A 25,260-nucleotide genomic window follows, 5' to 3' on the forward strand; every position below is an offset into this window, starting at 1 on the left:
GAATCATTTTAATAGTTTGCTACTAATTTTGTTTTGCCTTGCTTTTTTTTAAAAAAAGATTTATTTATTTATTTATTTGAGAAAAAGAGTGAAAGAGAAAGAGCCTGGGGTGGGGGGCATGGAGCAAAGGGAGAGGAAGACAAGAAGGTTCTCTGCTAAGAGTCTTGATCCCAAGGACCCTGAGATCATGACCTGAGCCAAAATCAAGAGTTGGACACTCAACCTACTGAGCCATTCAGACACCCTTCGCTTTTCTTTATATAGAAAAACAATTTTAAAAAATACTGGGAAGGGGGCACTTGGGTGGCTCAGTGGGTTAAGCTTCTGCCTTCGGCTCAGGTCATGGTCTCAGGGTCCTGGGATTGAGCCCCTCCTCTCTGCTCAGCAGGGAACCTGCTTCCCCCTCTCTCTCTGCCTGCTGCTCTGCCTACTTGTGATCTCTGTCTGTCAAATAAGTAAATAAAATCTTTAAAGAAAATATTGGGAGGAATATTTATTTTGTATTTTAAATCATTTATTCATTGATTCATTCATTAACCCATTCATCATGATCCTTTCTTTTGTGTATGTTATGTGGCATAACTGTATAAACAACCAGCTCAGACTATAACAAGCATTTGATTATTATGCATATAAAGCACTTATATGCAAATTGCATTTAGAACCCAGAGAAAAGAACAATTATTTCCTGGATTAAGAAGGGAGGGCATTATGGGGAATCAGACAACAGTCAACACTACCTAATAGTGAGTAGAAGTAAATGGAAAATAGTGCACACAAAATTAGTTTTTTTGTTCAGATAATGGCCATTATTCAGAATCTTTCTTACTTTGAAAAAAATCAAATGATGCTCCTTAGATGAAAATGGAAATCATTTTGAACACTTTGACAAAGTAGAGATCTGTAAATAATTCATCCATTACTACCCGTATGCTTAAGTAACTATCAGGGTAGTAAACTGTATATATTATAAATGTGATCATGATCAATTCGACATGAGTTTTATTTTTGAATAGCAAGACAATGCCAGAACTGAGATTTGAACCCGGGTCTCTCTGGATCTTGGGCCCAAATAACATATAAACTTAATGGTCACAAACTGGGAAAAGGGGAAAGAGTAAAAGAAAAGCTGAGCAGTGAAAGACAGCAGGAGGCAGAGAGAAGAACATTTGAGAAGCATGATGTTGAGTTTTGGATTGAATAGGAAATTAATCTTGGCTCTGGAAATGAGTCAGTGACCCACAGGCCTTCTAATTCTTCCTCTTTTCCACTGGTCTTGAGCATTCTCATCCAGTGTATACTTCAGGGAATAACTAGATGTTTGCATTTCAAGGCTGCCTGCTTCTTATATTATGCATCTAATCAATTTCTTATAGTTATTCCAACATGGTAAAAAACAAAAATTTGAAAAATTCCTGTAGGAAGAATCCTGTAGAAGCGTAACCAGCATATTTCATATGGTGTTTATACAGAGACATTGTCTACAGTGCTGAATGCTTTATGTCTATCTTTGTTTTAAAACCAAAACACTATGCTGTCGTCTATTTTCTGCTTGCACTCTTTAGACAACCATGGGCCATGGGAGGGCTTTCAATCAGACCCTTGCTTTGGGGATTTGCTCCCTCTTGTGGCATGTCATGAGATAACGTGCCATTACAGAAACAGTACAGGAAATTTTTGTTTTTGTTTTTAGGTTTTGTGACCCATTAATTTATAGGAAGGAGAAGAATATCTGATTCCAGTTCAAAACAAGTTTACAATTTTTAAATATATTCAGCATCCCATGCTATAAATGGAAACACATCTGACTGGCAGTAATCTTACTTTAATCATGTCAAAAAATTGACCAAGGTTTAAATTTTCTTAATGACGCAGATACCTAGTTACTATGTGGTGATAGTTGCCCAAAATGTGTTCATGATGTAATAAGTGAATGAAACAAGTACAATCCAATTTAATAAATTAGTAGCTCTAATTTTAAACTATGTATTTAAAATGAAATATGCATATTAGCTACTTTATAACTATCAGCATCACATCAATCACAAAGTCATTTCTAATGCATTTTAGAAACGTGCTTTGCATTAAGTTACTAGAAACTTTGGCACAGAAGCTACAATCTGAGAAAGTATTCTGTTGTCTTAAAAGCCTATGCGTGGCAGGTACTAAATTTATTTTCCTACTTGTATTAGCAGGACAGGAACTTTCTTTAAATCCCTTCTCTCTGCAGAGTTAGCTCCTTATCACCTTCAGATGCTTTAAAAAATGTTTTGCTGGGAGTAAAACATGGAGGAGGGAAAAGCATAAAAGGAGAAAAACAAAGGTTATATTCATTTTTTATATAATTTTAGTAAGCATCATTTTCTCTTTATCTCTTATGTATATAATCCTCAACAAAATGATAACCCAGGCCTTCAGGAGCTTGTGATTCATTCATTCATCAATTCATTCATTCATTCATTCATTTAATCAATCCTTTTTTAATGGCCACTATGTGCAGTTAGTATTCAGAGGGCTGAGCTACAATGGCCAACAGTCTCTGCTCTCATGAAGTGTTGACAATGGGAGACAAGTGCCAACTAAATATAAAAGACAAGCTCACATAGAAAAGATATCTATATATTTGCTGTGTTACTCTGGTTTTTACAAGAGTAGGCAAATCATTGAAATCAAGGAAAACACTTTGTTTTACTATACAGAATAATGATGGGTTGGAGTAGAAATGAGAATTGCTTCCTTACATTGGCAATTGGAAAGAAATCTGGAAGCAGAATTTTATGCTAAGAATATCTAGGCTGGGAAGATGAGGTCAGTCAGAACTTCAGTTGGATTCTCCCATTCAAGGTTTTACAGTTTGTGATGATGAGCTCCCTAGGCTGGTTGTTTGGGTTTGGATTCTTCCTTTTATACAGGGTGGCTTTTGGCAAATCACTCAGCTTCCCTGTGCCTCAGTTCCCTCTTCAACAAAATGAGGATTAAAAGTAATATCTACCAGGGCACCTGAGTAGCTCAGTCAGTTAAGCATTGACCTTTGGCTCAGGCCATGATCTTGGAGCCCTGGGATCCAGCCCTGAATCTGGCTCCCTACTCAGTGGGCAGTGGGGAAGTGGGGAGTCTGCTTCCCGCCCCCCCCACCCCATGGCTCATGTTCTCCCTCTTAAGTAAATAAATAAAATCTTTTAAAAATATGTAGTATTTACCTCTTGGTGCTGTTCTTTGGATTAGATGAGTTAATATAGTATAGGAAAGGTACTTAGGACATTGCCTGGCACAGAGCAAGCAATATATTTGCCATTGTCATTAGCAGTCAAGCCTGAGCAATAATGAGCTCTCAGACTATTTGACCCATCCCGGCAGCTTGTTGTCAAGACATAACAAACGGACCGGGAAACTGTTAATTGCTGTGTAAGATGGACCTAAGAAGATACTGGTTTTGTTCTTTTCTCTTTGAAATTTGTGATGTAGTTTCAGCATTTTGTTTTTTTTTAGTTTTGGTAATTTAGGTTGTAAAAAACAAGGATTAGGTACAATAATGGAGCTATCTGGAGTGGGAGGGATGCCCAGCAAATGGGGTAGAATCTCAAGTATCAAGCATATTTATCAGCATATATAAATATGTATAGCCCACCATGTTTTCCTGAATGGGCCTTTGTCACAATGCCAATCCCCCAGGATTTTCATTGTTTTATCTAACTGTTTAAGTTTGTGTCTTAGTTTTCTCCTCCAGAAAGTAGAAATCATAATTTTTCTCCACCACATTCAAATGTTGCAATGACTAAATTTATTACTGTAAAACTTCTTGCTAGAACAGTAGAATTAGAGAATTTGAATGGAAAAGGACTTTCAGATCATCTAGTCACAACACTCATTTTATAATTGAAGGAATTGGAGGTCAGAGAGTGTAAGTTTTGGCCAGGGTAACTAACACAAGTTGGTGTGAGCAAGGTGTAGCTTTTGACATCTTTTAAATATTACTCAGAAATCATGCCGCTTTCTTTAAAATGCCCTCTGTTAGCTAGTTTTTGCCCCTAAAATTCAGTGGTTTACTCATTTGCGTGAGCACTGTTAATTGGTTGTGCTTGGTGAGGCTCTGTCCATGGTACCAGCCCTGGGTTCGGGTCCATACAGCTTTCATGCTGGGACTCAGGCCAGGGGAGCAGCAGTAGCTGTGTGGGGTGTAGCACTCTCAGGGTACAGAGCAGAAGATGGGGGCAGAGCAAAGAAGAGGAGGGCAAACTATTCAGATTACTTAAAGTTTCTGCGAGGATGTGCCATATGTTGTGTTTGCCCCCACACCAAAGGAATCACACAGCCACATCCTAAGTCAGCGAGATGGGAAAAGATGTTACATCTGTTGGAAGCCACAGCAAAGGCCAAGATAGAATACTTCATTGACATGCCTTATGTAAATAAATGCAATCGAAGGCTCAGAATCCAATAGAAGAGGTACACTGTAAATATTGCAGGGGTTCAGGACAGGTCCTGCCCTTCCCCCACCCCCGCGATGTGCCAATTTGGCATGTGGATTATTTTGAGCTAAAGGCACTTGAGACCCTGTGGGTTCAAGAGAAACTTTTGTCCCTCCCTTGAGCACATAGAAGAATCTAAATTAGGGCCTTTTCAGAATAGGGTCATTAACAAAGATACATTTTATCTGGGTGACTCATCTGTATGACAGGGCAAACTAATTACAAAGCATCTGCTCTTTTTATCACTCTGTGAAGTACATTTCTATCCTCTGAAATCCCAGACCCCTACCCCCTTCTCTTTAGTTCAAAATGACATATATACCTCAGTTAGCTTGGCGTCTTTGGAATTTCCATGTCCGTGTGAATTTCTCATATGTATGCTTATATTAAATCTGTTTTTCTCCTGTGAATTTGTCTCATGTCAATTTGATTCTTAGTCCAGCTGGAAGGACCTTTGAAAGTATAGGAATTTTTGCTCCCCAACAATATATTGGAGCAACACTTTGGAATAAATTCAATAGCAGAAGTCAATGTAGAGTGAGATCTGAAGGACCAAGTGAGCCCGTCTGCTTGCTTAGACCAAGAGGCTTAACAGAGGAGGAGATGCCTGGGCTGGGCCTTGAAAAATGAATGTTTCTAATACATGAATAGAATGGCATTCTAATTGGAGTTAGCGGTTTGTACAAATGCACAAAAACAGGAAGCAGCGTAGTGCATTTGGGAAACTACAGATAAGTGTTTAAACCTTGAAGATAGGGTACAGCAGAGAATTGTCTCGGGGCGTCTGAACTTAGGCAACAGGAAACACTTGAAAAGCTTTCAAAAGGAGAATGACAGGTTCAGACTTGGGTTTTAGAAGACTGCTTGGGTGACTATGACAGAAGGACAGTGATGCTGAAGGCAGGGAAACCAGCATCTGAGCTGACTGCAATAGCCAAGGAGAGAGAAATTGGGGGGGCTTCACAAGGTGATCGTTGTGGGGAGTACGGATCAGGCATTGTGCTCTGTCAGGGATGAGAAGTCTGGAGGAGAGAGGAAGCCAAGGTGACCCCCAGATCTCTAGTTTAACTCTCTGGGTTTCAGGACGGCGGTGCCATTCACTGAGAGAATATTCCAGCTGGGAGGAAACTTGAGGAATGAGTTTCAATTTGGTACATTTGAGCTGCCTGAGGGATCTAGAAGGCAAGAATGAGGGCAGCATTACAGAGGGAGTCACCGATGTGCATTATAATCATCACAAGCTGGACGTCTGCAGTAGCTCAAAAACCTGGGTGGGGCAGATTATGTGATGTCCCGGGTCAGAACCAATGTTGAAGGAGCAGATGCAGGTGGAGAAGCCTGAGGCCTGATGAGAAAGAGAGAGTAGAATCGTGGTAATGGAAGGAGTACAATGTTTCAAGGAGGAAGCGTTCAACCTCTGTTTCCCTTTAAAAGATGTCAGTTGCAGAAACAGGCTTTATCTGCGGCATTACCATCATCTCATGATTCAAGAGTAGCAATACATTTACTTGCTTCCAGAGCTGTGAGCACTGCCGTTGGGAGCTGCCTGAAAATACTTACTGTTTGGCAGTTGAGGGAGACAGCTGGAGTAGGGATCAGTTGGTATAAGAGTGTGGGATGCAGAGTTTTATCACCTGCTTTTGAATCATAGCACTAATACTTATCTGCTTTGTATCCAGGGGCAAATTACTTAATCTCTCTATACACTTTAGTTTCTCCTCTGTAATGTGATGAAAATAATATCCGTATCCCACAGGGTTGTTATCAGGATTAAATAAAATATTACATAAAAAAGCACAGAGCACACTGCGTGCTTGAGGCATCTGCTCAATAATCAATTGCATTTTGTTCTTACGCATAAAGAGCGCGGCCTTTTGCACAGAAGGAGGGAGGTGTCAGCCCACCTTGCACTGGAACGTGTGCTTTGAACTTTTTCTGGGAGTAGTGACGGGTCATGCTGAGTATTTGCAGTTGTTCACCTGTGTCACCCCTGAGCTCACGAGTCATCAGGGCGATGGTTGGCCAGCCTTCCCAGTGCAGCCTGTCACTGGGGGATGGTATGTCTTTATGTGAAGGGCTTACCTGAATGACCTGAACTATGTGAGCACCAAGCGATGACAAAGGAAATGTAACCAGACAGAGCCTTGGGTAACCGTCATCAAATCCTTATCTAAAATAAACAGCAGAAACCTATCTTATCTATCATGGGTCCTCATTCAATATAAAGAAATTTCCAGGAATCAGAGCTATCACCTCTTGGAAATGTCAACGAATAAAGAGCAAATTACCAATAGTTGTCATGCGTATGTAAAAACAGTGAAAAAAAGTGGAAGGAGAGACAGTATGCTGTGAAAATAAATTAGCTAATACACAAGAAGGTCCTTTGTATTTTCACAAGAAGATAAAAATTGATTTCAAGGTATTTTGATTATCATTCATTACATTCCACAGTGACTTTCATGTCTCTGTATTTAATATGTCTGGTAGTTACTGAAAGTGGGTGGGGGCAAGAGGACCTCAGAACTCAAGTTCTCCAGCATAGGGAAAGTTTCCCAAGAGTTGTTTTTTTTTTTTTTTTAAGATTTTATTTATTTGTGTCCCACAGAGACCACAAGTAGGCAAAGAGGCAGAGAGAGAGGAGGAGGAGGCGGGCTCCCCGCTGAGCAGAGGCTCATTAGGGCTCCATCCCCAGACTCCGGGATCATGACCTGAGCCAATGGCAGAGGCTTTAACCTACTGAGCCACCCAGGCGCCCCTCCTGAGAGTTTTGACAAGGAGGTGAGAGAAAGATGCCATTCAGAAAGCGTTGAGATCTAAAACCGTCTCCTGAGGACTTAGGAAATTATTATTTGTTTAAAACAAACAAAACTAAGAATCGGGGAATAAGAGGTTGAAAGTTTTGCTGTTCCTACTGTCATTTGCTGCCACCCCAGATGACTGGACTTGGCTTCCAGCCCTGCACACAACTAGCAGTTTGTTTCTGAACTCGGGCCTTTGTTTTTCCCATCAGTAAAGGAGGGATTGGGACTAAAGCACCTTTAAAATTTCTTCTTGTTCACTTATCCCATTCTCTTTGTTGATAAGACTGGTAGAATTAGCCAAGACTGTCTAGTCTAATATTGTTCTTTCTGAGGACTCTTTTATAATTTGAAAGGGAACTGCAAACCTCCCGTGGACAGAAACCCCAGAGAACTAGCCTCTTCCGTGGCTGGCCAGCTCACTCCGTTAGGAATTCCTTCTTATGTTCAGTAGATGCGCATTTCTTTGATTACCATTTCGTATGTGCATGTGTTTGCTTACTTCTACAAAAGGTTTTTAAGTTGGCTTACAGTGCGGAAACAGCGGAAAATACAGCTAAACATAAAAAAGACAAAAATCAATGAAAAAGAACAGAGAAATAGATTTTGCTGAGCCTCTAATGGGAGATAATTATCACAGTTTAGAAGTCAGTTTAGCTAAGGATTCCCTGGCAGGTAAGGCAAAAAGGAAAGCATGTTGTGCTGCGCGCTGGCTTCTGTAGGAGGAGATGCATTCTGATTTTAAGCATCAAGTTCGAAGAGAAATGAGTTCATGGAGGTCTTTGTATAAAGAATATCAAGGGTCAGATTGGACAGTCTTGAGCTGAACATGTGCACCTTGTCTCACAGAGTCAGTTCTTATATAAAAAACCCGGAAGCATTATGTATTTGTTCTTATTTTAAAGTCACTGTACCTTTATTACTGTGGGTTAGGAAAACAGGGAGTAAATACAAATCTGCCAATCTTTTCGTGTTGGCAAATGTAATCATCTTTGCCCTTATGCAATTGTGGTTTTCACAGGGAACCTCAGCTGGGTTCCCTTAGTGGTAAAGGGCCCCGGGGATATGGGAACTGCCAGATGCAGCCTTGTGTTAGCAATTATACTAGTCTCTTAATTTTGTGTCCCACTTATTTCCTTAACACATTGTGTTTTTTCTTGTTACTACATAGTTTTTATGATTATATTTTTAACTCTTAATTTTCAGATTTACTGCAATTTAACAGTCATTTAACACTATAAAAATGCTGACGTGAACATCCTTATACATACTGCTTTTCCTATTCTGGATGATGAATATTAGTTTCCCATATAAATGCTTTTATTGAATTTCATGTTGGAAGGGGACCCACATTAATGGACATGATAAGAGCCACCCCTTTGCAATGTATCAGTGTATTTATATTAAGAATGCTGCTGCTTATATTACTTATTACATTTTCTATGTTTTCTTTTCTCTCTCTCTCTTTCTTCCTTCCTTTCTCATGTTCTATGTTTTCTTTATGAAGACCCACCTGAGAAATTCCTCTCATTTCAATTCCAGGAATAGTTGTTTTTTTGTTTTGGGTTTGGGTTTTTTTTTGTTTTGTTTTGTTTTTTTGGTTTTGTTTTTGAGTAATGTTAATGTTACTATGTTCAGTTAATGCTACTGTGTTCTTCAGGGAACCAGGGTAACTGGATGTGTTTCCTTCAGGGCTATGAGCTGCCAGAAATGCAGAGAGTCAAGTCTTTGGCCCGCTTCTAGCAAACCTGGACTGGACCATAAAGAACACCCTACATAAAGGATACCAGCCTTGTTCCCAGAGTGTCCTCCTCCCCTTTACCTTCTGTCCTCTTTCCTTTACCTACTTACTCGAAGTTTTTCTTTTATTTTGATCATTTGTGCAAGCCTTTGAGTCTTTCTGGAACAAAGCAGGGATAGAGCTAAATAAATGCACGTCAATATTTGGATTATTTCCTTAGGGTAAGTTTTGAAAAGTGGAAGCACTGGCTCTCACGTCACATTAAATCTTAGCCTCGTGAAAGATTTTCTGTAGGAAACTGAGATAATATAATCCAAGCATGTAAATTCCGGGTGATTTATTGCAGATATAATACTGAGTGAGTTGTTAGAGTCCCGAGAGGAATAAAGAGTCAAGTTGTTTCCTGGAGACTTTCTCTGCAATATTCGACGCTGCAAATGCCATTTTCATATGAAACTATGGGAGAAACTCCCAGTTATCTAGCAAAATATTCAATGTTATAATTATGTACTATTAATTAAAGACATACTCATTTTCTTTTCTTTTTTTTTTAATTTCTGTGTGTGTGTGTGTGTGTGTGTGTGTGTGTGTGTGTCTGTGTTTTAAAGAAGGCTCTCTACCCAATGTAGGGCTTGAACTCACAACCCTGAGAATGAGAGTCGCAGGCTTCGCATGCTCCACCAACTGAGCCACTAAGGTGCCCTGAGATATTCATCTTCTTAAGATAACATACGTATAAATAGTAAAATTGACATTCTGTTCTGAAAATTTAAGAGCCACCTCTGATAGGAGACTTACTTTTAGAAAGACTCAGACCATAGGGGTCTTGAGGAGAAGACTGACATTTTTCTCAAGAATGTCATAAGTATTTGTACAGTATATGGATCAGGCTAATGATTTCTCTGCTATATAATATGGGAGAGAGAGTCTACTTATGTGTAAACTGATGTCATCTTTGACTTAAAAAGGTACCTAGTAATTGGATGTGTCCTCAAACAATATTTTAGTATGTTTTTTTGAGTCAGCTAATGAAAACCTTCTCTTAATTGGGCTTCACTTAGCCCACCAGTTTAACAGAACTACTGACCAAGGTCACAGCACTCTCAAATACGCCTGGCTGGAAGGCAGACGTCCTTGGGGGCCCACTAGCTGAGATGTACGCAGAAAAGTCGTTCTGTTTGTTCCCTTTGGTTGTATTGTGTGTGTTCTTTCCCCTGAAAAGGAGTTAACAACTCTTCTGCATGATCCTGCTTTAATATTTTAAGAAGGCTGTACTTTATCCTTTTGAAACTATTCATCCTGGGATCCTACTCTATCTACGATAGAACAAAATAGAGTGTAAAATGAGTGTATCTTGAATTCTGTTTTCATGGGGATACAGTATAATAATTCAATTAAGTGTTACTTACTGGTGTAGACCTGTCTTAGCATGATTTCTGAGGCAGTGGCGGAGTAATTGCCATTTGGAGGAGTTATCATGGCTATCTTTGTTTGTAATAGTTTTGAAAAGTACAAATAAATGGGAATTTACAAGTGCAGGAGCTCTGTCACACAGAATTAATAGCAATTTCCTCATTTAATACAAATGGTGACCACTATGTTGTGTAGCCATTATTGTGCAAAGAGTGGAAAATTTTACTTTGAAAGTGGTTCTCTTTTGTTGACAAAGCTTTTTGATACTACCGATATTCTAATATAGTACTCACACATTGCACATTTAGATATATCTATCATCCTTTGTGAATAATGACACTCAAACTATCCCTGGGGGGATATATAGATAAGATCATTATTCTCATTTTCCAGATAAGGAAACTGAAATGAAATTCCTTGCCTAAGGTCAAAGAACAAATCACTGGCGGAATAAGATTAGGGCTGTGAGTTCTTGATTTTCAGTCCTTTGTTCAATCATCTAAGTCATAGTGTTTTACTCAGTATGGGAACAGATTATTATCAGTCAAGAGGAATAAGGCTGTGCCCAGATGATGCAGGAGATCGGCTAAAAAATGGAAATCTGCTCAATCAACCATTTGTTTATCTGTAAAGTGCTAAGCTACTCATTTCACTGGTATTTTTCACTGAGCTACGAGCTTGCCTTGGGACGGGACTCCTTGGAAGCTCACAGCAGTACTTTCTGCACAAACCCTCCTACCAACAGAGACAATACAAAGTAAGATCTCACCTTTAGGAGAAAGCTAGACTTCTATATCTGCTATCAACCATTTAGAAAAGCATTTGAGTCTGGCAAATAGGACTGCAGTCCTAAGATTCCATCCCGATCACACACTTTCCCCCCAGAATTAGTGACTCTGAAAGTGAAGGGGACCAGATAATCACGTGACCTGTGTCACAGCCCTTACAGAAGTTCATGGGGGAGAAATAGTTGAATTCTTTCAACATTCAACAAACTTTTATTGTACTCCTCCTACATGCTTACCTACATCTCTGAAATATATCCTAATTCTTGGGCGTGTTCTAGTAGATTAATCTGTTGACAGGTGAAACATTTTCTTGTAGGTCAAATAGCATAAATGAGAGTCAAGAGATAAACTCAGGGTGCCTGGCCTTTTAGCTAAATTCACTCAGTCATGATGCTGCTGAGTTTGTTGATGGATGGTTCCATTATATTTTATAGTTAGCCTTATGGTTTTTGCTGATGAACAACTAGAATGCTTAATTAGTCTGAACTCAGTCATTCACAATAAGAACGGCACAAACATTATCATTCACTTATTGTCTGTAGAGTTTGGGAAAGGTTTGGTCCAATGATAAAGATCACAACGAGCCAGAAAAGGAACAGAAAATTCATTTCTCCCTAGTTCTGAGACCGCCTCTCCCCCGCACCCCCCAGTTCAATCTTTATTAGGAATGACAACTTGCAAACATCTGGGCTCACTACTAACAAATTAAAACCACTTTTAAAAAACAATTGTATATTTTGGATTTGATTATTCTATATTGATTACTCAATACTGAAAGTGCCTTCATCCTGACTATAATGTATTGAATTTCCCTGATGTAGCTTCTGTGGTCTAATTTGTACATCATATATATAGAGAGAGATAGATGGATAGATAGATAGTCTTTCAGTCTTATTTAGGTTGAAAACTCGAATTAACCAAATAGAAATATCCGTGCTGTCAGTTAGAGATAGAATAGTTATTTCTGTATTATGCTGCAGAATTAAAAAAAAAGGGGGGGGTATAAATTTGAATGACTGTCCTCTAAAAGTATCTATATTCTGGGCTAAGTGTGTTTTCCTCCCTTTAAAAATAAAGTTCCAGGGACGTGTGTCTTGAAATATTTGTATAGTTACCTATTTAATTTTGCAGCAGACATTTCAGAAGCTTGGATTTTACTTCAGATTCAAGAGTTGGTTCATCACTGTCCGTTCATCGAGCAGATGTTTATGTTAGTCGTTACTCTGTGCCAAGCTCTGAGTCGATACGGGGTGTAAACAGCAGAGCCCGTGCCATCAGGGAGCTACCTCTATGGAGATAAATAGTTTCAGAGTTAAACTGGGTTATGGGAGGGAGATAGGGAGAGGTGCATTTAATAGGGTTGGCAGAGAAGGGTGGTTCAGAGGATTTAAACTGAGATGGGAAGGAAGGGAGGGACCAGCTGCGAGGAGAAGGTTCGGATTCCTAGGAAAAGCACCCAAGTGGTGTTCAAGGCTCTGAGGTGAGAATTATTTAAGTTGGCTTTTTTTTGTTTTTGTTTTTTTGTTTTTTTGAGATTTTATTTATTTGTGGGAGAGAGAGAGTACAAGCAGAGGGAACAGCAGACGGAGGGAGAAGCAGGCTCTCTGCCAAGCAAGGAGCCAGAGGTGGGACTCCATCCCAGGACACTGAGATCGTGACCTGAGCCAAAGGCAGACGCTTAACCGACTGAGCCACCCAGGCATCCCGTTACTTGTTTTTAAAAGGACTACAACAACAACAACAAAAAAATGGAATTCAGGGAGAGAAAGCAACAGCCATCAGAAATGTTTGATTACTAATGGGGAAACAATTGGAAATTTGGAGATTTCTTAAAGCCTCCTCTTTTATTTTAATAATGGGGAAACAGAGGCCAGGTGAGATTGATGTGTTTTTGGTCATATACAAGTTAAATTGTCACCCGGGTCTCCCATTTCCAGATCTATCATTTTTTTCTATTAAACGAAACTACTTTTATTGTGCTTAGGAACTCTAAATGTATTGCAAGGTATTTGGCTTTTACAGTTGAGAGTTGAAACCTTTACAGAGTTGGTAAACATTTATTTCGGCTTTCTTTATAATCGGTAACAATTGCCAAAGCCATATCAATCATTGTGATTTGCATCCCTTATTAAGAAAATCACAGGAAGTACTTTAACCTTTCAAACATTTATTGATTTTAGTCTCTAGCTTGGAAATCTTTAGCTCTTTTGTGGTGCATCAAAAAGGAATTCCTGGGGGCGGGTTCGGTGGCTCAGTGGATTAAGCCTCTGCCTTAGGCTCAGGTCATGATCCCAGGGTCCTGGGATGGAGCTCTACATGGGGCTCTCTGCTCAGCAGGGAGCCTGCTTCCCCCTCTCTCTCTGCCTGACTCTCTGCCTACTTGTGATCTTTCTCTCTCTGTCAAGGAAATAAATAAAATCTTTAAAAAAAAAAAAGGGAATTCCTGTTTCTGTTTAACTTCCACACAGCCCACTTCAGTTTGAAACTAGATATTGTCCATCTTGTTTAAAAGGGGGGAATGTTTTTATTGCTTCCAGTCATTTCTGATTATAACCCTATTGGCTTGCTAGACATCTCTATAATTTATGTACTTTCCTGTTTGATAAATGGCAAAGCTTGAATTTTCAAGCCAATCATTTGTATAAATTGCTGGTATGCTTTCTATTTAGCTACCTTTCTGCTTCTAATATTTCTGTTACTCTGTGGAAAAATGAATTGGGCTACTACTGTTGACAGCTCTCCTTGACTTTTCTGTTAACCTTTTAATCCATATATAGGAATTGTAATGAGCTTAGCTCTACATCCTGGTAAAACCCTTCCATTTGGTGATGATTATATACGGCAACTAACATTGTCCCAAGAGTCACAGTCAGGGGGAATGGTAACCTGACAGATCAGAGAGTAGAAGAATATGTTATAGATACTTCAGAAATTGTAATTAAATAAACTTATATGGCTTTTGGAGTATCTAAAGTACTCCCACCCTCTGTAATATAAGAAACTAAAATATTTTTCTGTATGTAGATGATGTGATCCTTTTTTTCAGTTATTGAGGAAAAATTGAGAAAATTGTAAAATATCTAAAGTGTACATGTGATGATTTGATATACATATACTTTGTGAAAGGATTACTCCCACTGAGTTAATTAATACATTCATCACCTCACATATTTACCTTTATTTGGTAAAAGAACATTGAAGTTTCCCCCCCCCCCCAAAGATTTTATTTATTTGTTTGAGAGAGAGAGAGCATGAGCACATAAGCAGGGGAGTGATGGGAGGCAGAGTGAGAAGCAGACTCCTTGCTGAGCAGGGAGCCTGATGTGGGACTCGATCTCAGGACCCTGGGATCATGACCTGAGCCAAAGGCAGACACTTAACCAACCGAGCCACCCAGGCGCTGCTAAGAAAATTCTTTTAAATTGATGTGTGACTTATGTCACAAAAGTTCACAGTTTGTAAGAGTTTGATTTGATGAGCACTCAGAAGGTGAATACACCCATGTAAACCAGCACCCATTCAAGAAAGAGAATCTTATCAATACACCGGTCTGACTCCAAATATCAGTAGATATGCTAGCTTTTAACTAATGGTTTTAAATAATCGTTTTAAATAATTTTTGTGAGATTCATTCATGTTCGTGTGTGTATTTGGTTTGTTTATTTACATGTCTGTACAGTATTCCCTGGACAAACACAATTATTTCTTAGTCTCTTCTACAGTTGATGGAGATTTGGATTGTTTCCAGGGTTAGACTCTCTCAATGCTGCTAAAAGCATTCTTGCACGTGTGTTTTGGCACATATATTGTGCCTTTTGTTGATTACATACATTGGCGTGGAATCACTATACTCTAGGTAGGATTATGTTCAACTTTAGTAGATCATGACAGTTTTCTAAAGTGATTGTGAAAATTACACCTCCATCATCTGTGCAGGAGAATTCCAATTACTTTGCTTCCTTGTCACCCCTTGCTATTATCTGTTTTTTATTTTAGCCATTGTGAGGTGCATTGATTATTCTGTGAGGAAAACATTGTCCTGGCGAGCAGTGTGCCCTCAGTAAACCTCCGTGCTGGGACTGAGTTGTTTTCTACTTGGTCTTCTTTCCTTTTGTGAGAGTGTTGGCTCCAGCTTGACGGATTATTGGAGCACAAGTTTCTATATTTTGCAGGGAATTCAGAATATCTGTATTTCTGGTAAATGCTGCTCAGTACTTAACAGTAATTATGCTAAATGAAAGGTGAGTTTATGAAGTGCATTAGTCAGTATTCTGAATGCAAGTGCTTTAATAAAGCCACCGATTCAAACTAGTTTAAATGAAAAATGTGGTTGACTCTTCTGGCTGAGAATCCAAGCTTGGGGGACTCTAGGGGCTAAGCTTTGCTTTCCATATCCCAGAAAGAGCTTCTCAGGCAAGCTCTCTCCCTGCCTGGGGACAAGATTTTTCCAGCAGCTCCAAACTCCCAGAAGTTACACAGAAACCAAACCAAAACAACAACTATAACGATAGACTTCTTCCTGTTTTCCTCGATCTCTGTAACCCACGTCCTGCAACTGAGTCTTCTTGGCTCTTGTTCATTCCTTAGCTCAGGGTTCGCATCCGTACCCCAGGACCACATGCTCTTAAAGGAGCAGTGATTCTCCAGAGAAAGTGGGGTGCTGGTACCAGAAGACGGGAGGATGGTTGGTGGCAGGCAAAATCAACACCCACTCTGAGTCAGATGATTTGTAAAAGGGTGTGCGGTCTGTTTATTCCTTTAGCTAATACAGAAGTTGCTCTTGGATCAAGCAGTCGTGCTGGAAGGTTGTATACGTGGATTGCATTCTTTGGGGCCCTGTGGAATTGCTTTTATTGAACTGTACTTGGACATTCTGTTCTCGGCCTGCATTTATAACGAGCTGCCCTGCAGATTTCCTTTTATTACTGTCAGGTAGTACTGAGGACATTGTTTTATTCTCCAATTCATAGGATTTCATGGGAGACTATTTTCCATAGCTTCTGTACCAAGAAGAGTTGAACTGTTTCTAAACAACTTTTATGATTTTATCTTGTGTTATTTCTGAAACTGATAATGTTTCCTTCTTTGCGTTGCTAGTATGAGAGTCAATTTTTTTTTTTTTAACTGAGCTCTACGCTCAGTGTGGGGCTTGAATTCATGACCCCAAGATCAAGATTTACATACTCTACTGACCGAGCCAACCAGGTGCCTCTAGAATGATAGAGTCAGTTTTATGGCTTGTTTTAATCAAGTCCAATAGATCTCTAAGCCTACCTTTTTTAGCGGTGATCTCGCTCCTTTATTTTTATTTTATATTTCCTTAAAATGTGATTTCCCTGTTCTTTTTCCTTTTTCTGTTGCTATATATTTTTTGTAAACTTCCTGAAGTCTTTTCTGAAACCAGGTTGTGAAATAAATAGAACTTATGAAAATTTTATTTCATGTATTGAAACTATCACCACAAAATGAGTAAATCTGCTTGGCTTTGGCAAGAAGTGTATTAATAGGACTTATTTTGTGTTCCAGTTTTAGATGAGAGGGCTGTGAAACACTACAGAATCAGAAGACTGGATGAAGGGGCGTTTTTCCTTACCCAGAGAAGAACCTTTTCAACACTGAATGAATTTGTGAGCTACTACACCAGGACAAGTGATGGCCTGTGTGTCCAGCTGGGAAAACCATGTTTAAAGGTGAAATGCTTTCAAGATGGTTCATTTTGAAGTTAACCTTTTGCCTTCAGATATTGGAGTATCTCTCATGTGATCTCTCTGTTCAGGAGGGGGAAAAAAAAAGGTCATTTGATTACCTGAGGCATGGATAGACAAACTATGGCCTACAAGCCCATATTGTCCCACACTTATTTTTTAAATACAAAATATTTATTGGAACATAGGCATGTTCCTTCATTTACAAATTGTCTTTGACTTTTCTCTGTACTAGCAGCATTTAATAGTTGCAACAGAAACTTCATGACCCACAAAGACTGAAATACTTACTATCTCATTCTTTTTAGAAAAAGTTTGCCAACCCCTGACCTAAGCCACTCGCTCAAGACAGAAAGTATTCATTCTTTGCACGAGGAAATTAATCTGGTGTCCTACCACTGGAGCACTTAATGATACGGCTGGAGGGGGAAAAAAGTGCCCAAATATAATGCTTATTTAGATCTGTATTCAAGAGTATTAATATGAAAATGCTAGACTCATTAGCTGGTCTGCATAGAGATATCATTTAACTAACTCTACTAACTGTTTGGCTGAGCCAAACATTTATAGAATTTTTTTTTTATTTGTTTATTTTCAGCGTAACAGTGTTCATTGTTTTTGCACCACACCCAGTGCTCCATGCAGTACGTGCCCTCCCTATTACCCACCACCTGGTTCCTCCAACCTCCCACACTTATTTTTTAAATACGAAATATTTATTGGAACATAGGCATGTTCCTTCATTTACAAATTGTAAATGAATTCAAAACCCTTCAAAACCCTCTGGTTGTTTTTCAGAGTCCGTAGTCTCCCATGGTTCATCTCCCCTTCCAGTTTCCCACAACTCCCTCTCCTCTCCATCTCCCCATGTCCACCGTGTTCTTTGTTATGCTCCACAAATAAGTGAGACCATATGATACTTGACTCTCTCTGCTTGACTTATTTCGCTCAGCATAATCTCTTCCAGTCCCATCCATGTTGCTACAAAAGTTGGGTATTCACATTTATAGAATTTATCAACATCTATCAGTTGAGGCATGTCTAAGCTAGACTTTTATAAAGTTGTAGACTGCTCTGGTACTGGTGTGGGGCAAAACCTCAGCTCCTCATCAGAGTTCAGGTCTCGTGTCCTGTCACCGGGACAGCCAGCCCTGTGGTTTATGTCTGGATGATGAGTGAAGGGCTCCTGGTAACACCTGACCAAAATTGTACGCACAGGTAGAAGCTGAAGAATTTTGTCCAGTGTGTAGGGAATTCATTGACTTAAATCTTGCCAAGTGAACGTGCAATTTTGGTATAAGTACGTGCATCTTAGATGGTGTAGGAATGACCCACAAGAATATGCAAGCTCATGCTAAGAATAGCTTACCTGATGCAAACATGTGGCTTAAAAAATACTCAATTTAACTAATATCGTTGGATTCTGCTGGGGACAGATGTTCACAAAGAAGCATACACCTTCTGTGTATTCAATGTGCTGATGATTTGGCAGAGGAGCTAAGGTAATTTCTGATGGTAGATAATGAACTAGACGATGAACTCTAGGAAGGCCGGGGTCTTGTCTGTTTTGTTTACTGAATGGGACCTTGTTGGTGTTTGAAAAAAATGTATTTACTAAATGAACAAGTACATGAGTGAATGAACAAGTAAATAAATGAATTTGAAACAAGATGGACGTTTTAATTATGCAAAAATATATGATACATATGGTAAATGCTATAGGCCAAAGAATTTGGGAATTAATTGCGAATGAGGTGGAACTTCAAATGGGCCTTAAATTTGGGAGGATTTAGCCAGGCAAAAAGTCAGAGGAAAGTCACACCAGACCCATGTCGGAGTGGCACTGGATGTGGGGTGGGTCAGATGGACAGCAGGGTGCCTGACGTAGCAAGAATTGGGGGGAGATCAGCTCAAAGAGCAAGGAAACAGGTTCTGCCATGATTGCCTTTTCATTTTAAAGCAATGAGAATGAAATGCACAATGTTTTGGTTTTAAAAATGGTGTCTTTAAAAAAGTGCCTGGACTATTATTTGCAACCAAAAAAATAGTCAGATCTTTTTCTTATACTTATTCTAATTATTCTGTGAAACAGGTACAAGTACCAGAGCCTTTTGATTTGTCGTATAAAACCGCGGACCAGTGGGAGATAGACCGCAAGTCCATACAGCTTCTGAAGCGATTAGGATCTGGTCAGTTTGGTGAAGTGTGGGAAGGCCTGTGGAACAACACCACTTCAGTAGCAGTGAAAACATTAAAACCAGGTATGAACCAGAGAATGTCAAAGGTGAAATGTCACATGTTGATTTTTAGAAGCTCAACTTGCTACTGTCAATGTCCAAGGGGTCACAGGACAACCAATGAAGGCACCAAGCAAGTGTTGTGATCACTTTCCCTGGACCAGATGACAATAAAGGATAACATGCTTTAGATGATAAAGGCAAGAGCAGGTGCCTGTGATCAGCTAATGCTTAAGATATCCCCAGGGCAAGATTTCAACAAAGTATCTCTTCTCTAGAATTCGGATTATCCCTCTTCCCATTTTTTCCTCGCCTCCATTACAAATATTGACTTCACTGAGAATACTTAAATCAGTGGAACCTTGGAGATCTTCAGGGATCTGTAGGGAGAAACAGTTTTATTAAACACTAATTATTTATGGTTAAAAGGTAAAAGGGTCCATCTAAAAGCCTTCATATTTGGAAATGTAAGAACTATATTTTTCTTCCATCTTCCTTTTTCCTATCATGGAAATGAAAAGTACACTAAAATCATATTTATTCAACCAGGCATTATCCCCTCCATTTTAAAAGTAAGATAAGAAAATTTAGAAAGATTAAGTAACTTTCCTAAAACTTACTAGTCATATAAAACAAAGTCTCAGTTTTATCATTTACAAAAAAGAAGGTCATGTGTGCTATGGTGAGTGCTGTGAAGTGTGTAAACCTGGTGATTCACAGACCTGTACCCCTGGGGCTAATAATACATTATATGTTAATAATAAAAAATTTAAAAAAGGAGAGGGTCATTAGTGCAAATACTTTGAATAAAGTCTGGTTCACAGTAAGTGACCAGGAAAAGCTGTTCTTATTTTAATTATTATTATTATTGTTATTGTTACTGTAAGGTCATTCGGTGGCAGAGCTGGAATTTGAACCCTCATCTATCACTGCTGCGTCACCCCAGGGAAGTGACGTTCTACGACAGTGTGACTTTACTGTAGTTGCCTTGCAACTACTTCTAATAACATAAGCAGGAATTATAACCAGAAGCTAGAATATGGTCCTCTAGGGGACCTTCCTTCTTTACCTAACCCAGAATCCTTAAGGGTTTAGTAAGCCGCCCGGTGGCAGAACTCGAGCCTCTGGGTGCTGCTGGGTAGGTAGTCTGGTGTAACACCAGGTTCCCAAACTGTGTGCGAAGGCACACTGGGGCACCACAGCGAATTCACAGGGCTCTCACAGGATATTTAAAAGTTGTGAGGTAAGCTTGAATACCACACAGTTCAGGATTAGACCATGTTGTATTCTTTTGCTGACATCATATCTTTGTGAAAATGGGTTTTTGGTGGAGACTGGGATCACAAGCAAGATCCAAGCAGAAATCATTGTGGGGCAGGAAATGAGCAGAGCCACGTTCTCTCTGCTTCCAAGACTTGAAAAATTGTGTCGTGTCCCATAAATGTATGTATCTGTTTAGTAAGTAATTGTGGTGAAGAATGAAATAAAAATTATTTTTTCTTTTGATTTATTGATGTATTACTTTTCAAAATGGATATTAACTTATTGGAACACAAATACTTTTAAAGTTGCTTTGATTTAACCAAGGAATCAATAGAACCATTAGATATTGGCTTAGGGGCAACGTGAAAAAAGTTCTTGAGACAGTGAAGGTGCCATGAAGCGAGAAAGTTGGGCCTCTCTGGTGTAATGGTAGGAGGATAAAGTTTGGTCTAAGTTAGACCTGATTTCAGCCTTGGCTCTGGCTTCTGTGACATCGAATGATTTATTAATCTTTTAACTCTCCTCATCTGGAAGTGGGAATTATAATAGTTCCTACTTCACAGGTTTTATGAGGACAAATTGAGTCAATGTATATAAAATACAGGCAGTGAGTTCTTATTAGTAAATGTTAGCTTCAGTGGGGCTGTTGGCAGATGTCCACGGACGTGCGATTTGCTAGTGCGGCCCTTCTGTCTCAGCATCTACACCTGCCTTCTCAAGTGATGGAGAAGCACTTCTGAGTGGCCAGATGTCATATTGAGCACTCCAGGTGAGGACGATCTATTCCAGCACCTGAGATGTTCCCAGTCACTGCATATGTATTATTTTGAATTCTAATCTTGTTGACAGTTGAGCTTCAGCTTTATTTCCCAATCTAATCATTCTTTTCCAAAAACGAAGCTGCTAGCTATTCATCCTAACATTGTTCTTTAAGGAAGGCCTTTTGGAGGTCAAAAGAGAACAACAACAACAAAAAATTGCATTTCTTATATTAAAAAAAAAAGCCATGATAGTTTTCTCTCCAACAGGAATAATTATTATTGATTTACAGTGTAATAGTAGCAAACAGCTTTGGTGATTGGTTAAATGTCTTCACTTCACTGGGGCTATTAATCAATCTCAACAGCTATTTATTGCTTAGCAGACTACCACGCAATAAAGACGAGCCTGAAATCAACTCCCACAGTAGCTATGACAGGCAAAAATTAATATTTAATGTTGCATTACTAGCTGAGTTGAAATTGGGTCTCTGCTGTGCAGCTGGTCAGCTGTAACCAGCGTAGCCATGGAATGTTCTGAGCAGACGTCACCTGCAGAGGCTCCTGAAGTCCCCGCTGAGTCCAGCTCTTGTGCATAGTCTGATTTGGTGATGATTTGAGTGTCCTGCATTCGACGGATCTCACGGCGACCAGAGCATGCGCGTGGAAGCATACTGTATACCTAAATTGCCTGAATGGTGATCATAATTGCTTTTATCACTGGAAGCTTCATGAATCAGATTATTTTGGGGGTGGGGTGGGGAGAATCCAACTATATCCGTATTTGGCCATAGACCAAACTAATTGTAACAAGAAGAAAATCCTTTATTATGTTTCAGGTGCCTCTTTTCTTCTGAGCTCCATTTCGCCACTATTTGATTATGTGGAGCAAACCAGTGGTAGGGATGGAATGGAGGAAGCAGAGAAAATCATGATGGAAATGATTATAGGTCATTTTTCTCTGTTCTCCCTCTTTTAGTCCTTGCTCCTTCCCCTCCTCAGTCTGTGAGAAAATACTTAGAGTTGAAGTGTTTGGTTTATTTGTGGAGTACGCATATTAATAATATAAATCATAGCCAATAGTCATTGAAAAAAATATATATACATATATGTATATTTATGGCAGATATTGCTATTTCCTGGTGATGATATTATGATATCAGTAGGGTTATTAGCCATGTTTTACAGATGAAGAAACTGAAGTTCAGAGACATTCGGTAACTTACTAAAGATCACACAAGTGAGCTAAGATTTGATCAGAATCCGAGTTTGACCAAGCCTGTGTTCTGAACTTATACGCTCAAGGGAATACCAAAGGACAGACTGCCTATATGCTTTATGTGAAACGATCTGCAAGTCACATCTAACTCTTCTTAACGTCACATTAATAAACAATCAGAGTGTTGTCTTAGAATGTCCAAGCTTGCCCATGCCTGGGTTCCAATATCAGTTGTGAAGTCTTTATCATGAATTAGATGAATGGAACCGTCCCTTTGAGCGTCAGTGGAAATGTTATTTGCACGGTTCACAGTGAATACCGAGATGTGATGTGACAGGATTCCTTCAGTTACAGTAATGTCTCTAAAACATCATATTCTAGAAAAAATGGAAGATTTAAAAAAATTACCAATGAAATGTAAGCTCCAGGTATCCTTCCTCCTCTTAGACTTTATTTGTTAATTATTTGGCGCTTTGCATGGTAATAGTTGAGCCATTAAAATACAATTTAATTGTAGGTGACTCTTCCAAATAGGTTCCAATACGGTCTACCTTATCGTTCTGTTAAGCTCTTAAGAGTCTGACTACAGTTGTATTAATATGGGAGAAAATGTTGAAGATCAGTTCGAAGTTAGACATAGAAGACTGGTGAGAAAAAAAAAAAACCGCTAAGTTTTGGGTGTAGCCCTTGAATGTTTTCTGCTTGGCCGATACCATATATCCCTACAGAATTAAGAACATAAATATGGCAGAATGTCATTGCTTCAGGGTTGTTACTCAGCTGTTCCCACAGTGGGTACCATGGACAGGGCAGCTATCAGTCTTTTCTGGATCCTGGACCAAAAAGGTCTGACTGCGGTAATTAAACATTCCGTGTCCTCCAGCATTCATGGTAACAGAATGTCTTCTCTCTGTGTTCTTAATTTGCTGGCCTCGTTTTATCAATTAGACTGTCAGTCACTCCTTTTCCCTTCATTTTTCATATGGACCTGCGTCCACCTCTTTTCACCTACAGGTCATAACCCATAAATTACACCCCCTTGGTGTACCCACACATTAGTTATTAGGTTGCCCTGGCTGGGCTGATTCTCTTCTTTGATAAATCTGAAGATTAGTGACACCAGTGCTCTAACTTTACGGAGAAGCAGGAAGCAATCTTGGTGATTCCCACCAGACTGCTGTGAGGATAGGAATGCCTCAGTAACATAAAGTGATTTCCTCCTTTTCTTGTTTCAGGTTCAATGGATCCAAATGACTTCCTGAGGGAGGCACAGATAATGAAGAACCTAAGACATCCAAAGCTTATCCAACTTTATGCTGTTTGCACTTTGGAAGATCCAATTTATATTATTACAGAGTTGATGAGACATGGAAGTCTGCAAGAATATCTCCAAAGTAAGCTAAAGACTTAATAAAAGGAAGAAAAAGAGGAATTTAGTTTAGCTACTCCTATAAATGTCAATTTAGCAAGCCTTCTGTAACCCAAAGGATATTTACAATGTGTATATCTGTGAGAATAAATGTCTCAACATTGAAAGGCTCGAATACATTTTAATAGGAGATATACTGTGTGCCGAAAGGAGGAAAAATATTTATGTAGCAAAGAACAAATTGTTCACAATAGACATAGTGGAGTACGCAAAGTAATGTAGAAAACTGAGGAATAGACGTTTTACATGATTCATTGTTTCCTATAATAACTAATGGAGCATTATCAGTCATGGACCAATTTGCTCTATGGCCCAGAATTAGGGGACATGGAATACTTTTGGGGCAATAGAGGGAGAGATACCCTCATTCTTTTTCCTTTGCAAGTGTTTGACAACATTGTACTTGTTGGTGTTTAAAAATACTTCCTCTGCTAGGCAACATTAGAATTTTTAGACTAAAAAGCAGAAATATACTATTGCTTTATTTCTACATCTGCTTCCTATAGTCAGAGAAGACTTAAGGGCATTGTGAAATTTTGATGTTTATTGCAAATGAATAATTTAATACGCAACAATATAATGAGTATTAAAATGAGATGTTCAAAGTGGTGGAGATCAAGTACTGAGAGAATAATTCATGCCTAAAAAAGAGACTTTTTTCTATGCTTTCCTGAAATGACAGAGTGGGGTTGATGGAACCTGTGCAGGCAAAGGGAGATAAGAAGAATAGAACAAAGATATTAGAAAGATAAGAGTGTTCTCTGATTTCAGGGTGACTTGTGAAGCTGATGGTATTAAATGGCAAAAGTGGAGAAGAGGAAAAAAGAACGTGGGCCTGTTAAATGCTGTTAAATAAATATGCTTAGCTCCTTTGCATAAAGAGGGCAAATTTAACCGTATCAGAATATATTAGCCATCAGAGTAAGACTGACCTCAGCCATTGACCCTTTTTGCCTTATTCCCAGGGACAACAGTACAGTAGCCATCTCGGGTCAGGTTTAACAAAAATGGTCACTTGTAATATTCATGCTGGTAAATTTAATAGTCAATTCTCAGTCCTCGGACCTATTCAGAGCTTTTATTTCAATGTACTGGAATGAATGGAAACACTTCCTTCATTTGGCTTCCAAGACACTTCAGTCAGTGGCTTTTCCTCCTGTCTTTTTCATTGGTCCCTTCTCCCATCGATGTGATCTCCCTCATCTCTCAGACCTCTCCATATCTTGGAATTTTGCAACATCACTAGTTCCCTTGCTAACCTCAGTCAGTCTCAGGGTTACATAACATTTATGTATCAAAGATTTCTCAGACTACCTCCCTTCATTACTTCAGAATCATTAAGTCCAACTGCCTTCTTGACTACTTCAGTGCTTCTCTGGACAACCTTGGTGTGATGCAGCAACACCCCCTCTCCCAAGTCCCAGAGACCTTTATTTCTTG

At 39.2% G+C, this 25,260-nt stretch overlaps 1 protein-coding gene across 1 annotated transcript in view; it reads left to right on the forward strand.

Annotated features, from left to right (window-relative positions):
* Nucleotides 1-25,260, forward strand: part of FRK (fyn related Src family tyrosine kinase) — a 102,635-nt gene that overhangs the window by 65,187 nt on the left and 12,188 nt on the right. The window contains exons 3-5 of the mRNA XM_046005110.1: nucleotides 16,736-16,899; nucleotides 19,007-19,175; nucleotides 23,627-23,785. Coding sequence (XP_045861066.1) covers nucleotides 16,736-16,899; nucleotides 19,007-19,175; nucleotides 23,627-23,785 — 492 coding nt within the window. The remainder of the gene's footprint in view (nucleotides 1-16,735; nucleotides 16,900-19,006; nucleotides 19,176-23,626; nucleotides 23,786-25,260) is intronic.

This window comes from Meles meles, chromosome 5, assembly GCF_922984935.1.
Source record: "Meles meles chromosome 5, mMelMel3.1 paternal haplotype, whole genome shotgun sequence".
NCBI classification, from domain to species: Eukaryota; Metazoa; Chordata; class Mammalia; order Carnivora; family Mustelidae; genus Meles; species Meles meles.